We start from the raw sequence: 15,870 nt of genomic DNA, 5'->3' as shown, positions 1-15,870 counted from the left end.
CTGGGAAGCTCCCCCTGGCCAGCCCCAGAGTTGCTGCAACTAACAGCCACACAAGCCTTTGGGAGGCAGAGATGCAAGAGGTCATCAGAGGAGGGAGGGAAGGAAAGAGGGACAGAGGCCAGTGTTGCCTGTGACAATCATTCACGGCACACTGGTTGAAAACCACTGATTTACACTAACTGGCAGCAGAGATGCACAGGATTGAGCCTGGAGCCTTCTGCATACAAAACAGACGCCCTGCCACTTTACCTTTTTTCCACTATCACTTTGGAACTGCAATCTTAGAGAACTAGCCCATCCGTTGGGAATCCAGAGTGGCATCAATTGGGGCAGCAAAGGATGGTGGTTGGGGGCCCCCCGTTTACGCTAGCAGTCTTGTGCCAGAATAGAAGTGGGCACACATGGGTGACACTATATCAAGGCTCATGCCTTTGGTTGGAGGACTGAGTCAAACAGTTGGACTGCATTAGAAGGCAAACCCCAGAAACCACAAGCAGAGTCTTTCTATGTAACTTGAGTAGGGAAATATTTCCTGCTGACAACATCGCATGGCGCTTGAGCAAGAGTAGTTGTAGTGGTGTATTTCTACTTACGGTAGGGATTCTAGACCATAATCATTGCTTAAGATGTGGTTTTGTTGCTTTTAAGTGTAGCACTAACATAGTTTTGCAAGAAAGGCTCAGATAAATCATTTTTATTGGCAGCAGTATCCTAACAGAGAAGTAAAGTCCTGTTTTGGCAATGCCAGGGCAGGGCAGGGCAGGAGTTCCCAGGCGTTCTCCAATGCTTGGCAGAAGACAACACAGGCACTGATACTGTGCAGACAGAGAAGATCAGGCTGCTCGTCTCCTTCTCAAGAATTCTAGAGTGCTGGCATCAGCAAGTTGAGTGCAGCAAGCCGAGTGCTTGCTCCATTCTGCCTGTGACCAGAGTGGGATTGGCAAACTGCCCCCCTCAGGCCAACAGCAATGCTCACACCACAGCAAGACACAGGAAAAAGCAGACACAAGAAAGCGGACATTCATGCGAACTCTCAGCAAATCAAGTAAAAGTGAGAGAGAAATTAGCACGATTTATGATCTCCATCCTGCAATGAGCATGGCAAGATGCACAACCGAAGAGATTTAATTTCCATAGAGATAGTTCTTCTGTACAGCATTGGAGTCTTGTTCAGAAACATGGAGTGTGTGACTTTATGACTGTGTTTCCAAGGCCCACTGTGCATACACAAGACCACATGCATACAGAACAGGGCTCTATGACTAGGCACAAGCGTCACAGCTAAAGGTTGTCTCTGTTATGGCTTAAGAATATACATAGTGGCTATGTGGCAACATCAAATCCAATGCACGTCTGTCAACGTAAGGCAGGGAAATACAAATAACGGCCTCTCTCCAATGGGAGTCCATATGGTGAAAGAGAGACATGGAGGTGTTGCATGGTGCACCCATGCTACTAAATGGGCCTCAAAGCACATCACATCAAATTGCAAGGAAGGGCAACACTGTGTATTTGGCTGTTGCTACACAAGGCTGGCAGCAAACCAAATGAGTCCAGAACCACAGCTAAGCAAGGGCCAGCCAGCTCCATGTTTGAAGGGGTCCCCTTAGTGCCCCACCCTTGGGAGTGTCTCGAGACCGGGGCCTGCTCCACTGGCCTTGCCAAAATCCCCTTAAGTCCCCACTCAGGGCATTGCTGTCGGCCTGAGGATGAAGTATGGCAGCACTGGCATGAATCGTGCCCTGGGTATGATGTCAATGTCTGTCCTGAGTAGAGAGTAATGTTAATGCTAAAGAGAGAGAGTGTGTCACACAGCTGGAGGCTAGTGGTTGTGCTATTAAGATTGGCAGGTACCACCTGCTATGAGGTATGGCGGAAACAGAGAAATGCCAATGGGTAGGAGGAAGACATGTTGGAAATCAAGGACTGGTGGTGAAATGAACATTAAAGCTTTGACTTAAAAAAAGGTTTAAAAAATCAGGAATGATCTTGGCCATCGTGGAGCCTTGAGAGGTACACCGATTATTGCTTTGTACTGTGGCACTTAGTAATGGCTCTTCATTTGAAACTTAATGGCAAGGCAGTGAGTACTTTGGGCCTTCATCTTATAGAAACACACTGTTCTAAAGCTGTTCAATAAGAATCTGCCCCAAGGACTTTCAACGGAGCTGACTTGAAAAGTGAAGTATGCTTCCAGTTCCTTGTCTAGGAATCATTTCCCTCACTTCAAGTTGCCTGAAATACAATAAAGTCCTGCTCCCAAATTAAGCAACAGATAAGAGGCTATCCTGCCTGCACTACCACCAGCTTCTATTAGAGTGCTCAAAGCAGATTTGCCTCCAATATAAATTCAATGTCCAATAAACTGTCTTAAAACATTTTAAAAAATCACCAAGTACATGGATCCATCATCTGCTTACTAATTGTTCTAAGCCTCACTAGGGCCAACTTATGTAATAGGGAGCTCAGAATGATCAAATACTAGATAATAAAGATCTTCTGTGGTTTCTGGTCTATGTTGTTTTTTACAAGCATGGCAAGTGTGTATTCTCTACTAAATATTTATATCAAAGTTTGGGGGCAGTCTACATTTGTCCTGGATACGCACAGGTCCTTGGACCCAGAAGATGGCAGAACGGGGGTGGGGTGGAACAGGGTGGGATGGGCTTATATGCATTCCGCCGACATGCAGGGGGCAGGGAATGGAACCCTTGTGCAAAATGGTCACTGCCTGTAATGACCACCCCCTTTTAATTGACATATCACAATATGCTTGTAGAAGTGCTGTGACAAGCTGAGTGGAGCTACTTTTGAAAACAACAACCATGCCATATAATCTATAAAAGAAAGCAAAAGTCTGGGATGAGTAAAACTAAATGTCATGACCCGGGAGCATATTTACATAATTTCCAATGCATTCCCCCCCCCCCCAATTTTGCATAATCTGCTATGGGTTTCTAGTCACTTGCCAGGGGCAGGGGAGGCAAGGAACTCTGTAATTAACTATGGACTAGACTAGACACAATGTTTGTCATGTAGTTTGACATTGTATAGCTGATTCCTTTTCAACAAAGAGCTGGTGTGGGTGGGAAATGGATCAGGAGCATGCCAGGGAGAGCATGCCAGGGAGAACCCCTTGCCCTCCCTGCAGTCCCACAGAATTCCACCCACCTGCTATCTTCAATGGGAATACAGTGGTGCCTGGCTTAACGAATGCCCTGCTTAACGAAATTTCCGCTTAACGAAAGGATTTTTCGAGCGGAGGTTGCCTCGCTAGACGAATTCGTTTTATGAAAAATTCATCTAGCGAATCGCGGTTTCCCATAGGAATGCATTGAAATTCAATTAATGCGTTCCTATGGGCAAAAAAAAAATCCAAAAAAAATCCAATGCATTCCTATGGGATTCGCTAGACGAATTTTTCGTTATAAGAAAAGGCCCGTGGAACGAATTAAATTTGTCTAGCAAGGCACCACTGTAAAGCCCTATTAGCACCCATGAGAACTTTCTTCCCATTGCTAATAACAGATGTACATGGGCTCCATTCTAATCAAGATGGCAGAGGATTAAAGATGCCATGGTCCTGATTCAGCTTGTCCATCTCTCACATCCCACCATGGCAGGTATTTGTCAAAGAGAAATCAACCACATAAGCTACATGATACATTTCAGAGCTAGCTTGCCCATTAATTCATAATACCTTAAGAACAAAGTCCTCCTGGATGAGGACATGGCTCCAACCAGACCAGCGTCCTCCTGTCTCTGACAGTGGCTGGCCAAATACTTTTGGGAACCCTGCAAGCAGGATATAAAAACATTGGCTCTCCCCAGCTGCTTGTCCCCCAACAGGAATTGATTGGAGCTGGGCAGACTCTCCAGACCACTGGAGGTCTTATTGGGCCACCCCTTTGGCTCCCAAGCTTGTGACAGGTGTTGCCCATACATCTTTACCCACATCATCACAATCACATGGGCTAGACACTTGTATGTCAGGACTGGGGAGAAGTGAAGCTGAAATTATCAAGAAGTGGAATTGTGTGTCAGATACCACACACTGGGCTCCTGCAGAAATGGCAGCTTACCATAAGAAAACAAACGAACGAAAACAGATTTCCTCTCGGCTGTCACGTTAATTTGGCCACCTTATACTTCTAGGCTGGCAATTTCTAACTTAGGATTAGATAATGTTTCGTTGAATGGTGGTGGGGAGAAGGAATTCCCTCAATCCAGAGGAAAAGGGGAGCCCATTCCTGAAATGAATCCCTCCCTCCTTGGAAACTGACCGCCCAACACATTCTTGGCAAAATGAAGAATCCCTAGGGTACCACTCGGCAGCTGCTGTTTCCAAGGTGTCTTTCACCAGGAGTAACAGCCCTGCCTCTCCAATGTTCCTTTCTGGGCCTCAAGCATTTGCAGTCCACCTCAGTTGCTGCGAATCAGTCCTGCTTCTCTCCTTTATGCTTCCAAGGGTAGATCAGCTCACCAACAAGCAGCTTCTTGCACAAAGAGCCCCAGGAGTCCTTGGGGTAGCAGCTGTATGTTGGGAGCTTGTACAGCTGCACCACGCGGCCGTAGGTCAGAGGGTTTATCTGCCAGGAGAGAAGGAGCGAGAGGGACAGTTGCAGCAGCTGTACCTGGACAAGGCTGAGTCATGTGCACAGGGTAAGCGGTGTGGATGTGTGGATGTGTGCGTGCAACTCCTTTCCTGTGTAAAGAGTTGCTCCTCTCAAATTAAAGCTTCATGTCTGACCGTTTGGTGATCTATTTCACACCCTTGGAAACAGGAGCATAGAAGCTCAGCATAATGTGATATCACAACTGACATGAGAATACCGAAGAAATGGCACTCTAAGTGTTTTTTCTGACATGGCTGTTGTTGGAAGACAGAAATAGGAGAGTGGAGTTCTTAACAATCTTTAAGCCACTGGAAATGGCTAGAGCAGGCTTCCTCAAACTCGGCCCTCCAGATGTTTTTGGCCTACAACTCCCATGATTCCTAGCTAGCAGCACTAGTGGTCAGGGATGATGGGAATTGTAGTCTCAAAACATCTGAAGGGCCGAGTTTGAGGAAGCCTGGGCTAGAGGATTCATCATTTGAGGTGACAGCATAAGGCTATTCTATATTCACTGCAAGTCTCACACTACATGTTATAATAAGGGCTCTGGCCCTGATCCAGCAAGCCACTTAAACACAAGCTTAGCTCAGCATCTTAGGGGACTGAAGCCTGTTCATATTGGACAGGATCCAGAGTGCTGCAACTGATACCTTCCTTGCTGGGCTAAATGTTCTACAGAAAACTGAAGACTAGTCCTGTGCACAGAAGGGAAATTTGGGGAGCAGTTCAATAAGGAAGAGCAAAATGTTATTCTAAAAAGCAGGAAAAGTGCTAAGCACAGGCCATCAAGCAATGAAATGATTTACCTGCATTAGAAGTCGAAGAGGTTTCCCAGCTTCCTGCTCCAGGACTCTGAACTTCACACCAGCTGAAAATACACAAGAGTAGGTAATGGAAAGATACAGTCTGTATTGGCTGATTGGTTCAGTAGTCAACATGGTGCCCTCCTGATCTTGTTGGGACTTCAACGCCCATAATCCCTGACTATTGGCCAAGTTGGCTGGGGCTGATGGGAATTGGAGTCTAAGAAGATCGAGAGGGCATTATTTATTTATGGCTAGCATTTATATTCCACCTTTTCTCTAAGGAGCTCCAGGTGGTGCACATGGTTCTCCTCCTTATTTAATCCCCCCACAATCACCCTGTAAGGTAAGCTAAGATGAGAGGCAGTGACTGGCCCAAGGTCACCAACTGAGCTTTATGGCTAAGTGGGGACTTGAACCCTTGTATCTGGGGTCCTAGTCCAACACTCTAACCACTACACTACACAGGCTCTCATGGCTCCTCTTGCAGTAAGGATTCTCTAAAAGATGCAGGAGAAGCCAAGCTAGGAAGATCACAGAGAAAGGGGAATAAACTAGAGAAGAAGTCCAGTTTTTCCATTCACTTTGTTCAGGGTTCAAACAAGCTGGTGTTTGTTTAAATGCCCTTAGCATTTCTGAACTTCTTGCATGTACAGCATGATGGCACCATAGCTCAATGGCAGAGCACCAACTTTGCATATGGAAGGTCCCAAGTTCAATCCACTCTTGGCATCCCCAGCTAACAGGATCAGGAAGCAGGTGATGTGAAAGGCCCCCCTCTCCATTGGAAACTCTGGAAAGCTGCTGCCAGTCTAAGTAGACAATACTGAGTTAGATGGGCAAAGAGTCTGACCTGGTAGAAGGCAGATTCCCAAGAAACAGTCCACGGGGTTTTGGTGATATCCCTTCTGACCCTGTCAGTGTGACCCTACTGATGTATGTGGCAGGAACACCAGAAAACCACTGAATGCCCATAAGGTTTCTTAGCTGTTGGAGGTGATAGCATCTTGTTCGCAAAGCATAATGACAGGTGATAATTTGCCTGAACTCCCCACTAACAACCAGTTAAACACATAGCCTTCCCAGTACCATGCAAGCCTTATGCAAACCATTGTTACTGCAGCAGTGGTGAGTGTTTCTATGAAATTGAACCCTGCTTTAAAGTACATATGACCAGTCTTCAGACGCCTGTCACTTGCTTCTAAGCAAAAATTTCCAACCTCTCTCCCCGCTAATATGCAACTTCTGAAGTCTTGCCTTGACTACAGTATGGAGCTTACATGCAAGTCTGTAGGACCGGCAGAGACGGAGAATGACTGAATAAAAGGGCAGCGAGTTGACGAGGTCCACTAGCAGATGGATCAAGCCTTGTACAATCACAACCAGTAGACGGAGCTAGGAAGAAAAAGGGTTTTTTTTAGTTCAATCTACAGCAGTACCATCACTGGACAAATTTGCCAAACTTAGGTTTGTCAAATACTCTAATTGTTCATTCTGAAAGAAGAAGCTGCAAGCAGAGGCCATTTGTACTCATTGGGACTTCTGGGGCAGAAGGCAGGGAGACAAACAGCAGGTGGAGCCAGAGCCAAGGACAATTAATGGTATATTTGTCCCCCTCCTGCTCCTCCTCTTACAAGGGCAACGCTGAGACTAAGGAGGAGAAGGAGGAACTGATACTGGTAGATCCTAGACTGGCAGCAAGCAGACATCTAAGAAGGCAGGCAGGTGGAAGCTGGCTGAAGACAGCAACCACTGATTGCAACAATTGGCACAACTGTTTTAATTGAGTGCTACTCAGACACATTTTGAGGCAGGCCAGCATATCAATTGACCAATCATCCCAGACTCTTTTCTGGCTCCCAGGAGAAGGGGAAGGAAAGTCCTCTTTCCCCTCCCAGTCTTGCATCCTGTCATCGAGCCAAGTGCTGTTTGGACCATGCAAACCCAACTCCATTCCACTTCGGCCAGGAACTGTTCAGCCACCCTTCATAACTTTTGTATATCCCTTTGAGTGCATTCCTATTGAAAAGCAACCAATACATTTATAAGTAGCAACGAAATCACCAGCAAACTTACCAAGGTAAAGACCAAATAGTACAGTGCGGTTGTGGGCAGAAGAAACAGCAAGATTGTAAACAGCAAAGTACCAATGAATAGCTGGAGGAGGAAAAGGACACAAATCAATCATATAGTAGCTGAAGCCAGCTATAAAAAGAAATCTAAGTTATGAGTCAAGGCTGAAATACTCTGAGAGCAAAGAAGCCTTATCCTTCCTGTTTTCAGATACATTTCATTCTGGGCAACCTTCTGGGGGCCATATGCCAGTGGAGGGTAGGGCCATAGGCAAAAGCAGGCGGAGTGCGGAAAGGAAATTATACCTTTGTACTGCATAGAAGAATGTGTATCTTCTATACACATTCATACACCATCCAGGGAAATGAGAGGCATTATCAGAACTCAAAGACACACTTCAGCCAGTGAAAATGTTTGCAGGTTTAGAGTATGAAGTCAGGAATATCTGCAGGTGACAGGTAGGTAGCCGTGTTGGTCTGGGTCGAAGTAAAATAAAAATAAAAAAATTCCTTCAGTAGCACCTTAAAGACCAACTGAAGGAATTTTTTTATTTTTATTTTACATCTGCAGGTGAGGCAGTGATGTGCTGGACCAGGCATCCCCAAACTGTGGCCCTCCAGATGTTTTGGCCTACAACTCCCATGATCCCTAGCTAACAGGACCAGTGGTTGGGGAAGGTGGGAATTGTAGTCCAAAACATCTGGAGGGCCGATGTTTAGGGATGCCTGTGCTGGACTTACCTTGGTAATGGACTGGATGAGAGCCAATAAACTGAAGCTCAATCCAGATAAGTCTGAGGCACTGTTAGTGGGTGGTTCCCTAGACCAGATGGCTAGGAGGTTGCCAGCTCTAAGGTATGCAGTTTGGGGATACTTCTAGATTCTTTGCTGTTGCTTGAGGCTCAGGTGGCCTTGGTGGAATGGAGTGCCTTCCGTCAGTTTTGGCTGGTGGCTCACCTGTGCCCCTATCTGGACAGGCATATCCTAACTGCTGTTGTCTGTGCTCTAGTATCCTCTAGGTTGGATTACTGCAATGCTAGGGCTGCCTCTGAAGATGGTTCACAAACTTCAGCTAGTACAGAATTTGGCAGCCAGATTGCTCACTGAGGCAAGATGGTTTGACCATATTACATGAATCCTCAGGACTGCAATACGGATATATGGATATATGGACCTATCCGGAGCCTGCAATCATAATCCGATGCCCTTCTTCACATGCCTCCTCCACGAGAGGTTCGAAGAGTGGCAGCATGAGAATGGGTCTTTTCTGCAGTGGCTTCCCCATCTGTGGAATGTTCTCCCCAGGAAGGTTCAGCTGGCACCTTCATTATACACCTTTAGGTGCCAGGCAAAAACATTCTTCTTCAACTAGGCCTTGGGCTGATTGACATTCAATGCCCTTTCACATGTGTTGTGGGAGGGGGAAATACTGGTTTGTTTTTTGTCTCACTTTTATTATGTATTTTGTGTTTTTTATACTGTAATCTTATGTTGTGTACCGCCCTGAGATCTATGGATGAAGGGTGGCAGACAAATAATGATAATGTTAATGATAACAATACACTTGGAGGGTGTGAAGCAGGGCCAGCAGGGCCTGGGGCTGGGCAGGGAATGTGTGGTCCTGGGGCCAGACAGAGAGGCTTCGAAGGGCACATTCAGCCCCTGAACCTGATGTTCCTGAACTCTGATATAAAAGATCATCAGTTGATGAGAACAAGAACAAGCACTCCCCTTGCCACCCACACCCCAGGAAGGACTGAACAGCAGTGACCTCCTTGGCCAACTCTACACTGAGAAGAACCTGACAGCCCTCAAACAAAATTCAGCAGTACGCTCTGCTTAAGCAGCTCTCCAAAGCTCAGAGAGACAACAGAAGAAGCTGGAAGGAATATTTGCATCTCGCAATCCCCACCCCCAGGGCCAGCAATCTCTTGTCTCCTGGCAGACAAAGGAATAAAACAGTGGTAAGGAAGTTCAGCCCTAGCTTCCTCACTTTCCCCTCTTTGTTTGAAAGCAGGGTGGGGGATTGCAGGGACCCAGCCTCCACACTGGTCATGCTGTTACCTTGACATTTTGTAAAAGGTAAGAAGCAGATAGAGCCACCCCCCCACCCCACTTCAAAACATTATCCACATCCTGATGGGAATGTGTGGGCCCAACTCCATCTGATGTGAATTAAATGGAGCCTTTTAATAGAAACACAAAGCAGCAGGTAACTATGGCAACACTGTAGGGTATGGTTGTAATTATTTGGTGTCTTTTACTCAAATTGCTTCCCCCCCTCCCCACCCGCCCTTATCACTCCAGCGCTCTGACTTGTATGGCACCAGGCATCTGCCAAAGGAGTCTCTCAGGGATTAGGCCCCCTTCGGCTATAATTGCCTGAGAGCCAGGCAGAAAATTGGCCAGCGGAGAACAGTGAGATTCAGGGTTGAGTGATAAACACGGGGGCTGTGCCTGGCCATTGTATGGGCAAAGATGAAGGTTGGGTCTGAATGTTCCTGATATGCACCAGCATCCACGGTGTTCAGAAACATGCACAAAAGGTTGAATTGCAGCATGTTCTGCCAATACACCTACAGATGCACAGCCAGTGACAAATAGCAAGCCATTGGAAATAATGCCAAATTAAGCCCTTTGCATATGCACCACGGGGGAGGGGAGGGGGTGAGTGTGCACATGCAAAGCCACATGGAAACACAGAACTACCTCCCTCCCAGACACCCTGAAAACCTTCACCTGGTCCAAGTCGTAGGAGCAGGAGTCGACTCGTTGCCTCAAGACGTTCCACTTCTTCCCACGGAACAAGCGCCACAGTGACGACAAGCCATAGATTTTGAGGCAGTAGAGCCTGGGTCCAGATAGGGGGAAAGGACAAAATTGTGACTGACAGAAAATACCTCCATCCACCCTCAAAATACCCCTAGGGGCTCTTGCTTCAATAGGGATCTCCTCAGCCAGCTGTCTAACCATGAGGTTCATTCCTTCTTGTGAACCACCCTGAGATCTTTGGGTGAAAGGCAGTATATAAATTTAATAAATACATAAAATTCAAATGGCAGCTTTCTCTGTCCCTGGCTGGGCACTCCACTGCACATTTGGCAAGGTAGGATGTTTAATGGAGAAAGCCAGGTCTCTTTCTCCACCAGCTCATGTAAGGTGATAGTGAAGCCCAAAGGCAGAGAGGTTGGGGCAGGGGACCAAACACAGCCTTTCAGGCCTCGCTATCCAGCCCTCACCAACCATGTTCTACGCCTTCCTTGAATGCTTCTACCTGGCTGGAATGAGTGTCATAATGCTTTTTGCTCGCCCAAACGGAGAGCTGAGCATGTGTGCAAACCTCTGACTTTGGTGTGGCTGGAAACGTTGCCCACTGCATGACATGCCCTGTTCACCTTATGACATGCAGCCCCTGGAAGGTTGCCTACAAGTGAATTCTAGAAAAGGATCTCAGCTCTTGCCATAAACAAGTATTCTGCGTCAACCAAACATGTACCCTAGAACCCATCTTGGAATGCTCAGAAGTTGAGGGGGTATGGGGATGTTTCAATAGGCCAGTGGTCCCTGTGCAAAAATTTTTCTGAAGACTGAAGTTTGAAAACTTAGTAGGCTTCAGAACAGGAACACGGGGAGCTGCTTCACACTGAGTCAAACCACTGATCCATCAAGTTCACTGTCTATAATGACTGCCCGCAGCTCCTGGGGATTCGAAAACAGAAGCTTTCCCCAGCCCTGCGGGAAGGTGCTGCCAGGGGCAGAACCTGGAACTTTCTGCAGGCAAAGTAGATGCTCTACCACTGATCTATAGTCCTACCCCCTTTCAGAACCAAAATTGCTTTCTGAAATTAATGAACAGATACATCCATCTTTCTCATTTTTCCTCTTCTTCCCTCATCTTTCTTTGCCCTACAATTTACTTCTCTCTCTCCTGCCTCTGATTTTCTAAAAAAGAAGAAAGGAAGGAAGGAAATGAAGCAAGGAAAGGAGGGAGGGAGGGAGGGAGGGAGGGAGGGAGGGAGGGAGGAAGGAAGGAAGGAAGGAAGGAAGGAAGGAAGGAAGGAAGGAAGGAAGGAAGGAAGGATGGATGGTGATGATGCTACTGGTACCACCCATTTTAAGCCAGGACATGAGCAATTTATAGGCCTGGCTCACCCAACTGAAGACTTTTGCTGTATACGAGGCCCAGGCCTCCTGTGCATGACTGTTTTTAAAGCATCCACTTCCCACTCCTTATAAGCCATCAGGATGGATCTCTGGCATCCAAGTTCACCTGGTGAGTTGCTAATTGGGTTCTGGGAATGAACCACCGAAAAGCCTCCTCCTTGGTGGAAGCAGTTTTGCAAGCAGGGCAGTCTCGAGCAGGTCCGGCGCCCTGGCACACCGCACCACCGGGGGTCTACCTAGAGCCGGCCCTGTTTGCAAGTAAAACTTCTGGCCACCCAGCCCAAGGCTCCTCTTGCACCAAATGCTCTCTGCAGCTCTAACAACCTTATACTCCCAGTCTCCCGCAGCCCAACAAGAAAACGCTGCCCTTTTATTCCCCAGCATGGTATCCTTATGAGAACTTGCTTTGTTTCCCTGGGCTTCTTTTCTCCAATTGTCCTCCTTGTCTTTGGATACAAAAGATGCAGCAGAGAACATTTTGTTTGGAAAGGCTATGGTGAAAGTAACCCTGACGTATTGGGTATGAAATGTGATATGCACTATGCATACACATTCTCCCCATTTCCCCCCCTGTTTGCGACAGTAAAGAGTGTAGCACCCTCTGGTGGGCCAGACAAGTGCAGAAGGCTAGGATAAAACATATTTTACCTGGGACCCTTGAAAGATGCTACTAGTCAGAGGAGACACTACTTGCCTAGATGAACTCTGAAAAAGTTTGCTTTGTATGTTCTCTTCTAGCCCCCCCACTGTGAAAGGTGACACAACATGCTGACTATCCCACAGATATTCTTTGGTGCATAGTTCTTAACCAGTGGGTTACCAGTGCCCCCCCAGACGCTGTTAGACTCCAGCTCCCATCAGCCCCAGCCAGGATGATGGAAACTAGTTCAGCAACCTTTGGAGAAGCACAGAGTCCCCCAACCCTGCTTTATAATAACTAAATTACTTGGGTATCATTGAGACTTCATAGCTCACACTCTCCAGAGTTCAGATAACACCAACACCTGATACATTGTACAAGATGTTTTACAATCTTTGGCCTAGTTCAGATACACAACAATCCTGATTCAATGAGCCATGATTTGTGGGACTAGGAAAACACACTTTTCTGTGACCTTTGTATTAGGAAACTGCGGCTTGAGTGATCCTTACAAACTAGGATAACAAACTATGGTCCGATAATCTGGTTTTCAGGAATCACACCTCATTTTCCTGGCTTGCATGTACATGTAAACTGTGATTTAAGAACCCAGCAAGTGCTGAATTAAGATTAGCAATAGAAGGGAGGAAATGCATGGACACATGTTCATTCCTGATCTGACAAACCATGTTTTGTTGGATGGGACCATTATGTCTGAATCAGGCCAATATCTGGTTCATATTTTTCAGAGTTCAGTGATAATCTGTCTCCACATTGCAAAGTTGGAGAAGCTACCTGCCCAAAGGCCTCTCAGTGATCTCATGAATAGTGAGATATAATCTCAGACCTTACATGCTGATGAGTATTAAGAGAGTGCTTAGGTATTTGCAGGAAACCAAAGAGTATTGTTTGGAGATGTCAGCGCAAGGTGAGCCACAAATCACTTGTTTTGCAGATGCTGATTGGGCCAATCAGGAGGACAGGAAGTCAGTGACTGGTTTGGTAGTGAAGTTTGGAAATGCCCTGATTGGTTGGCGGTCGCGCAGGCAAAGCCTAATAGCTATGTCTTCCATGGAAGCTGAATTCTGTGCGTTGTCTGCGACATGCACTGAGTTGGAGTACTACAGATGTTTGGTCCAGGAAATCTGGGGTGATTGTAGCCAGCCCTGGCAGAGTCTGGACAGTTCAAGGCCAGAACCAAACACTTAGACATCCGCTTCCGAAACGTATGTCAGAGCATACAGGTAGGCTTGGTAAAGTTGAGGTATTGTCCAAGCCAAAAGAACATAGCAGATGGGTTCACAAAACCCTTGAGTTTCCAACGACATGGGGAATTCTGTGAAGGGTTGGTTTTGGGGTAAGTTTGGATATCCGCTATCCCCAGTGTTCAGGTGAGAGGGGGTGTGAGGAGTAACAAGTAACCAAGGGGTTAACTGTGTACTGTGCACCTGACCACTGAGGAAGATATCATGTTACAGAATGTACTGGAAGCATTTCTTTGTGTAACAGTTGGTTTCGATTCTGCCTGGGAGACGGTCGCAAAATGTCTGCGAGCTCACCAGGTCGTTTATTGTTTTCTCTGTAAAATAAACTTCAGTAGTTATTAGAACACCTCGGACTCTGTGTGTTCTTAAGAGGTTTTTTATCCAACGGCTATACAAGCTACCGCTGTGCGTGAGAAGAGAAAAGAAGAAATCTGCTATATTTTACTGCCAAGCCCGGGTCTACGGAGCAGAGACGCTAGTGAAAGCGTGCCGGGCGGCATTTAGTGGCTCCTAATTGAGTCATAAATAACTCAAAGGAGTCCTATATTTGTCACATGAGTTCACAGTGGTTCTTAGCACATGGGCATATGCCTAGCTGCAGCAGATAAACTCCACCCACCTGGCTCCATAGACATAAAAACAGTAGATGTGAAAGGTCATGAGTGCAATGATATCGGAGACGATAGAAAGGGCCACTGTCAGGCCTAGACAGGCTGATAAGCCAACATGCCAGAGGATCATCTCAATGAAAGGAGACATCAGATGGATATAACCTGAAAGAAAGAAAAGGAAAGAGCAACACTGAAAAAAAATCACTTCTGTTCATTGAGAGACTTCTGAAACACAGAAAGAAACCAATATAGCATCAAAATATTCCCCACTACTACCATCTTCCTCAAAAGGCTAAGGACAAAACCCAAACCTCTCATATACTCTCGTCTCCAAGGGGTGACCCCTTAAGGCAATCTTCCCCAACCAGGTGCTCTCCAGATGTTTGTGGGCTCCAGCTCTCCTATCAATCCTGACCAATAGCCATGATGGCTAGGCTATTGGTCCAAGACATCTGGAGGACACTGGGTTGTGAAAGATTGCCATAGAGGTTTGCATGGGTCTTAATATGTTCATTCAAATCACAAATCCCAGTAAGCACACGTTACCCTTTTGCCTGATTCTCATGGCAGGTGCATTTCAGCCTGTCAACATAAAGGAAGTAGAGTGGTGCATAGTTGATGAACAGCATCCCTGCAACTGATTTAGTTAAGCACAGGAACAAGGATGGAGCAGATTTGGCTTAAATCTTGAGTGGCTCACTTCCAAATTCACTCTGTCCTCCAGACCAGTGTTTCTCAACCAGTGTGCCTCCAGATGTTTTGGGACTACAACTCCCATCATTCCTGACCACTGGTCTTGCTAGCTAGGGATGATGGGAGTTGTAGTCCCAAAACATCTGGAGGCACACTGGTTGAGAAACACTGCTCCAGACAATATTCCACGGACTATAAGCACATTTGGCCACAAAAGCTGACCTCCTTGTGGATGGACAGGCTCTATTTTAGTCTTTGCCATTCCAGTCCCCTCCTGATACATTGGACTACAACTTCTGCATGATTTGCCTTGTATCTTGGGTCCTTCAAATGCTACCAGAGCATGGCAATTTTGCTGGCATCACTAGTTAATTTGGGGAAACCTACTTCTCCAAAAGATCTGTCTTTCTGCAATAAGGAAAGTGATGAGGAAATGCAGTCGAAACAGTCTGACAATACTTGCTCCGATGCAAAGTCATTTGCAAACAAATCAGGAAGAACGCTAAAAAAGCAGGTCACCTAGATATGACCTTACTTTAAAAGTGAAAGTAAAATCCTTTACATTTGGAAAAGTTCACAAAATTCTTTCTCTTGTTTTAAATCACAGGTAAAAGCAGGTGCACTTACTAATCCAAAGGTGAATGTGATAAAGGAAGAACCGCCCCAACACTTGGTCCAAAGCTCTGTTCATTTTCAAACCAGCTGGCACACCCATCAGCCACTGCAGAAGGTCCTGGAGCTGCTGGGCCACATGCTACCATAAAAGGATAAAACAGCTGGGGTTAGCAGAAAGCTGTTCTGTTGTGTGTGCAAAGTGCTCCCCGCAAAAAGATGAGATCATCTGAAAGATTCTGTTACTCTTTCCTTTGTGGAAGGAAAAATAATGTTTTCATGGTTGTACTGGAAACATTCAGCTTGTTTGGAGTACACAGTGAAATTTGTTGGTGGGAATGGATTTTATTTTTCCGTGTTGTGGAGGGAAAAAGTTGTTTGATGGTATAAAATG

At 46.2% G+C, this 15,870-nt stretch overlaps 1 protein-coding gene across 3 annotated transcripts in view; it reads right to left on the bottom strand.

Moving 5' to 3' along the window:
• Nucleotides 1-679: 679 nt before the first annotated feature.
• PIGQ (phosphatidylinositol glycan anchor biosynthesis class Q) overlaps nucleotides 680-15,870 on the bottom strand; it is a 39,681-nt gene continuing 24,490 nt past the window's right edge. For all 3 annotated transcript variants that reach the window (XM_060282874.1, XM_035132094.2, XM_035132093.2), the window contains exons 5-11: nucleotides 15,492-15,618; nucleotides 14,180-14,333; nucleotides 10,231-10,342; nucleotides 7,496-7,576; nucleotides 6,700-6,814; nucleotides 5,423-5,484; nucleotides 680-4,589 (exon numbers count right to left, since the gene is read on the bottom strand). In XM_060282874.1, the coding sequence (XP_060138857.1) occupies nucleotides 4,437-4,589; nucleotides 5,423-5,484; nucleotides 6,700-6,814; nucleotides 7,496-7,576; nucleotides 10,231-10,342; nucleotides 14,180-14,333; nucleotides 15,492-15,618 (804 nt within the window). In that variant the 3' untranslated portion in view covers nucleotides 680-4,436. The remainder of the gene's footprint in view (nucleotides 4,590-5,422; nucleotides 5,485-6,699; nucleotides 6,815-7,495; nucleotides 7,577-10,230; nucleotides 10,343-14,179; nucleotides 14,334-15,491; nucleotides 15,619-15,870) is intronic.

This window comes from Zootoca vivipara, chromosome 14, assembly GCF_963506605.1.
Source record: "Zootoca vivipara chromosome 14, rZooViv1.1, whole genome shotgun sequence".
In the NCBI taxonomy this organism is placed as follows: Eukaryota; Metazoa; Chordata; class Lepidosauria; order Squamata; family Lacertidae; genus Zootoca; species Zootoca vivipara.
Note: the sequence above shows the minus strand (reverse complement) of the source record. Positions and strands in the feature narration are given on the sequence as shown.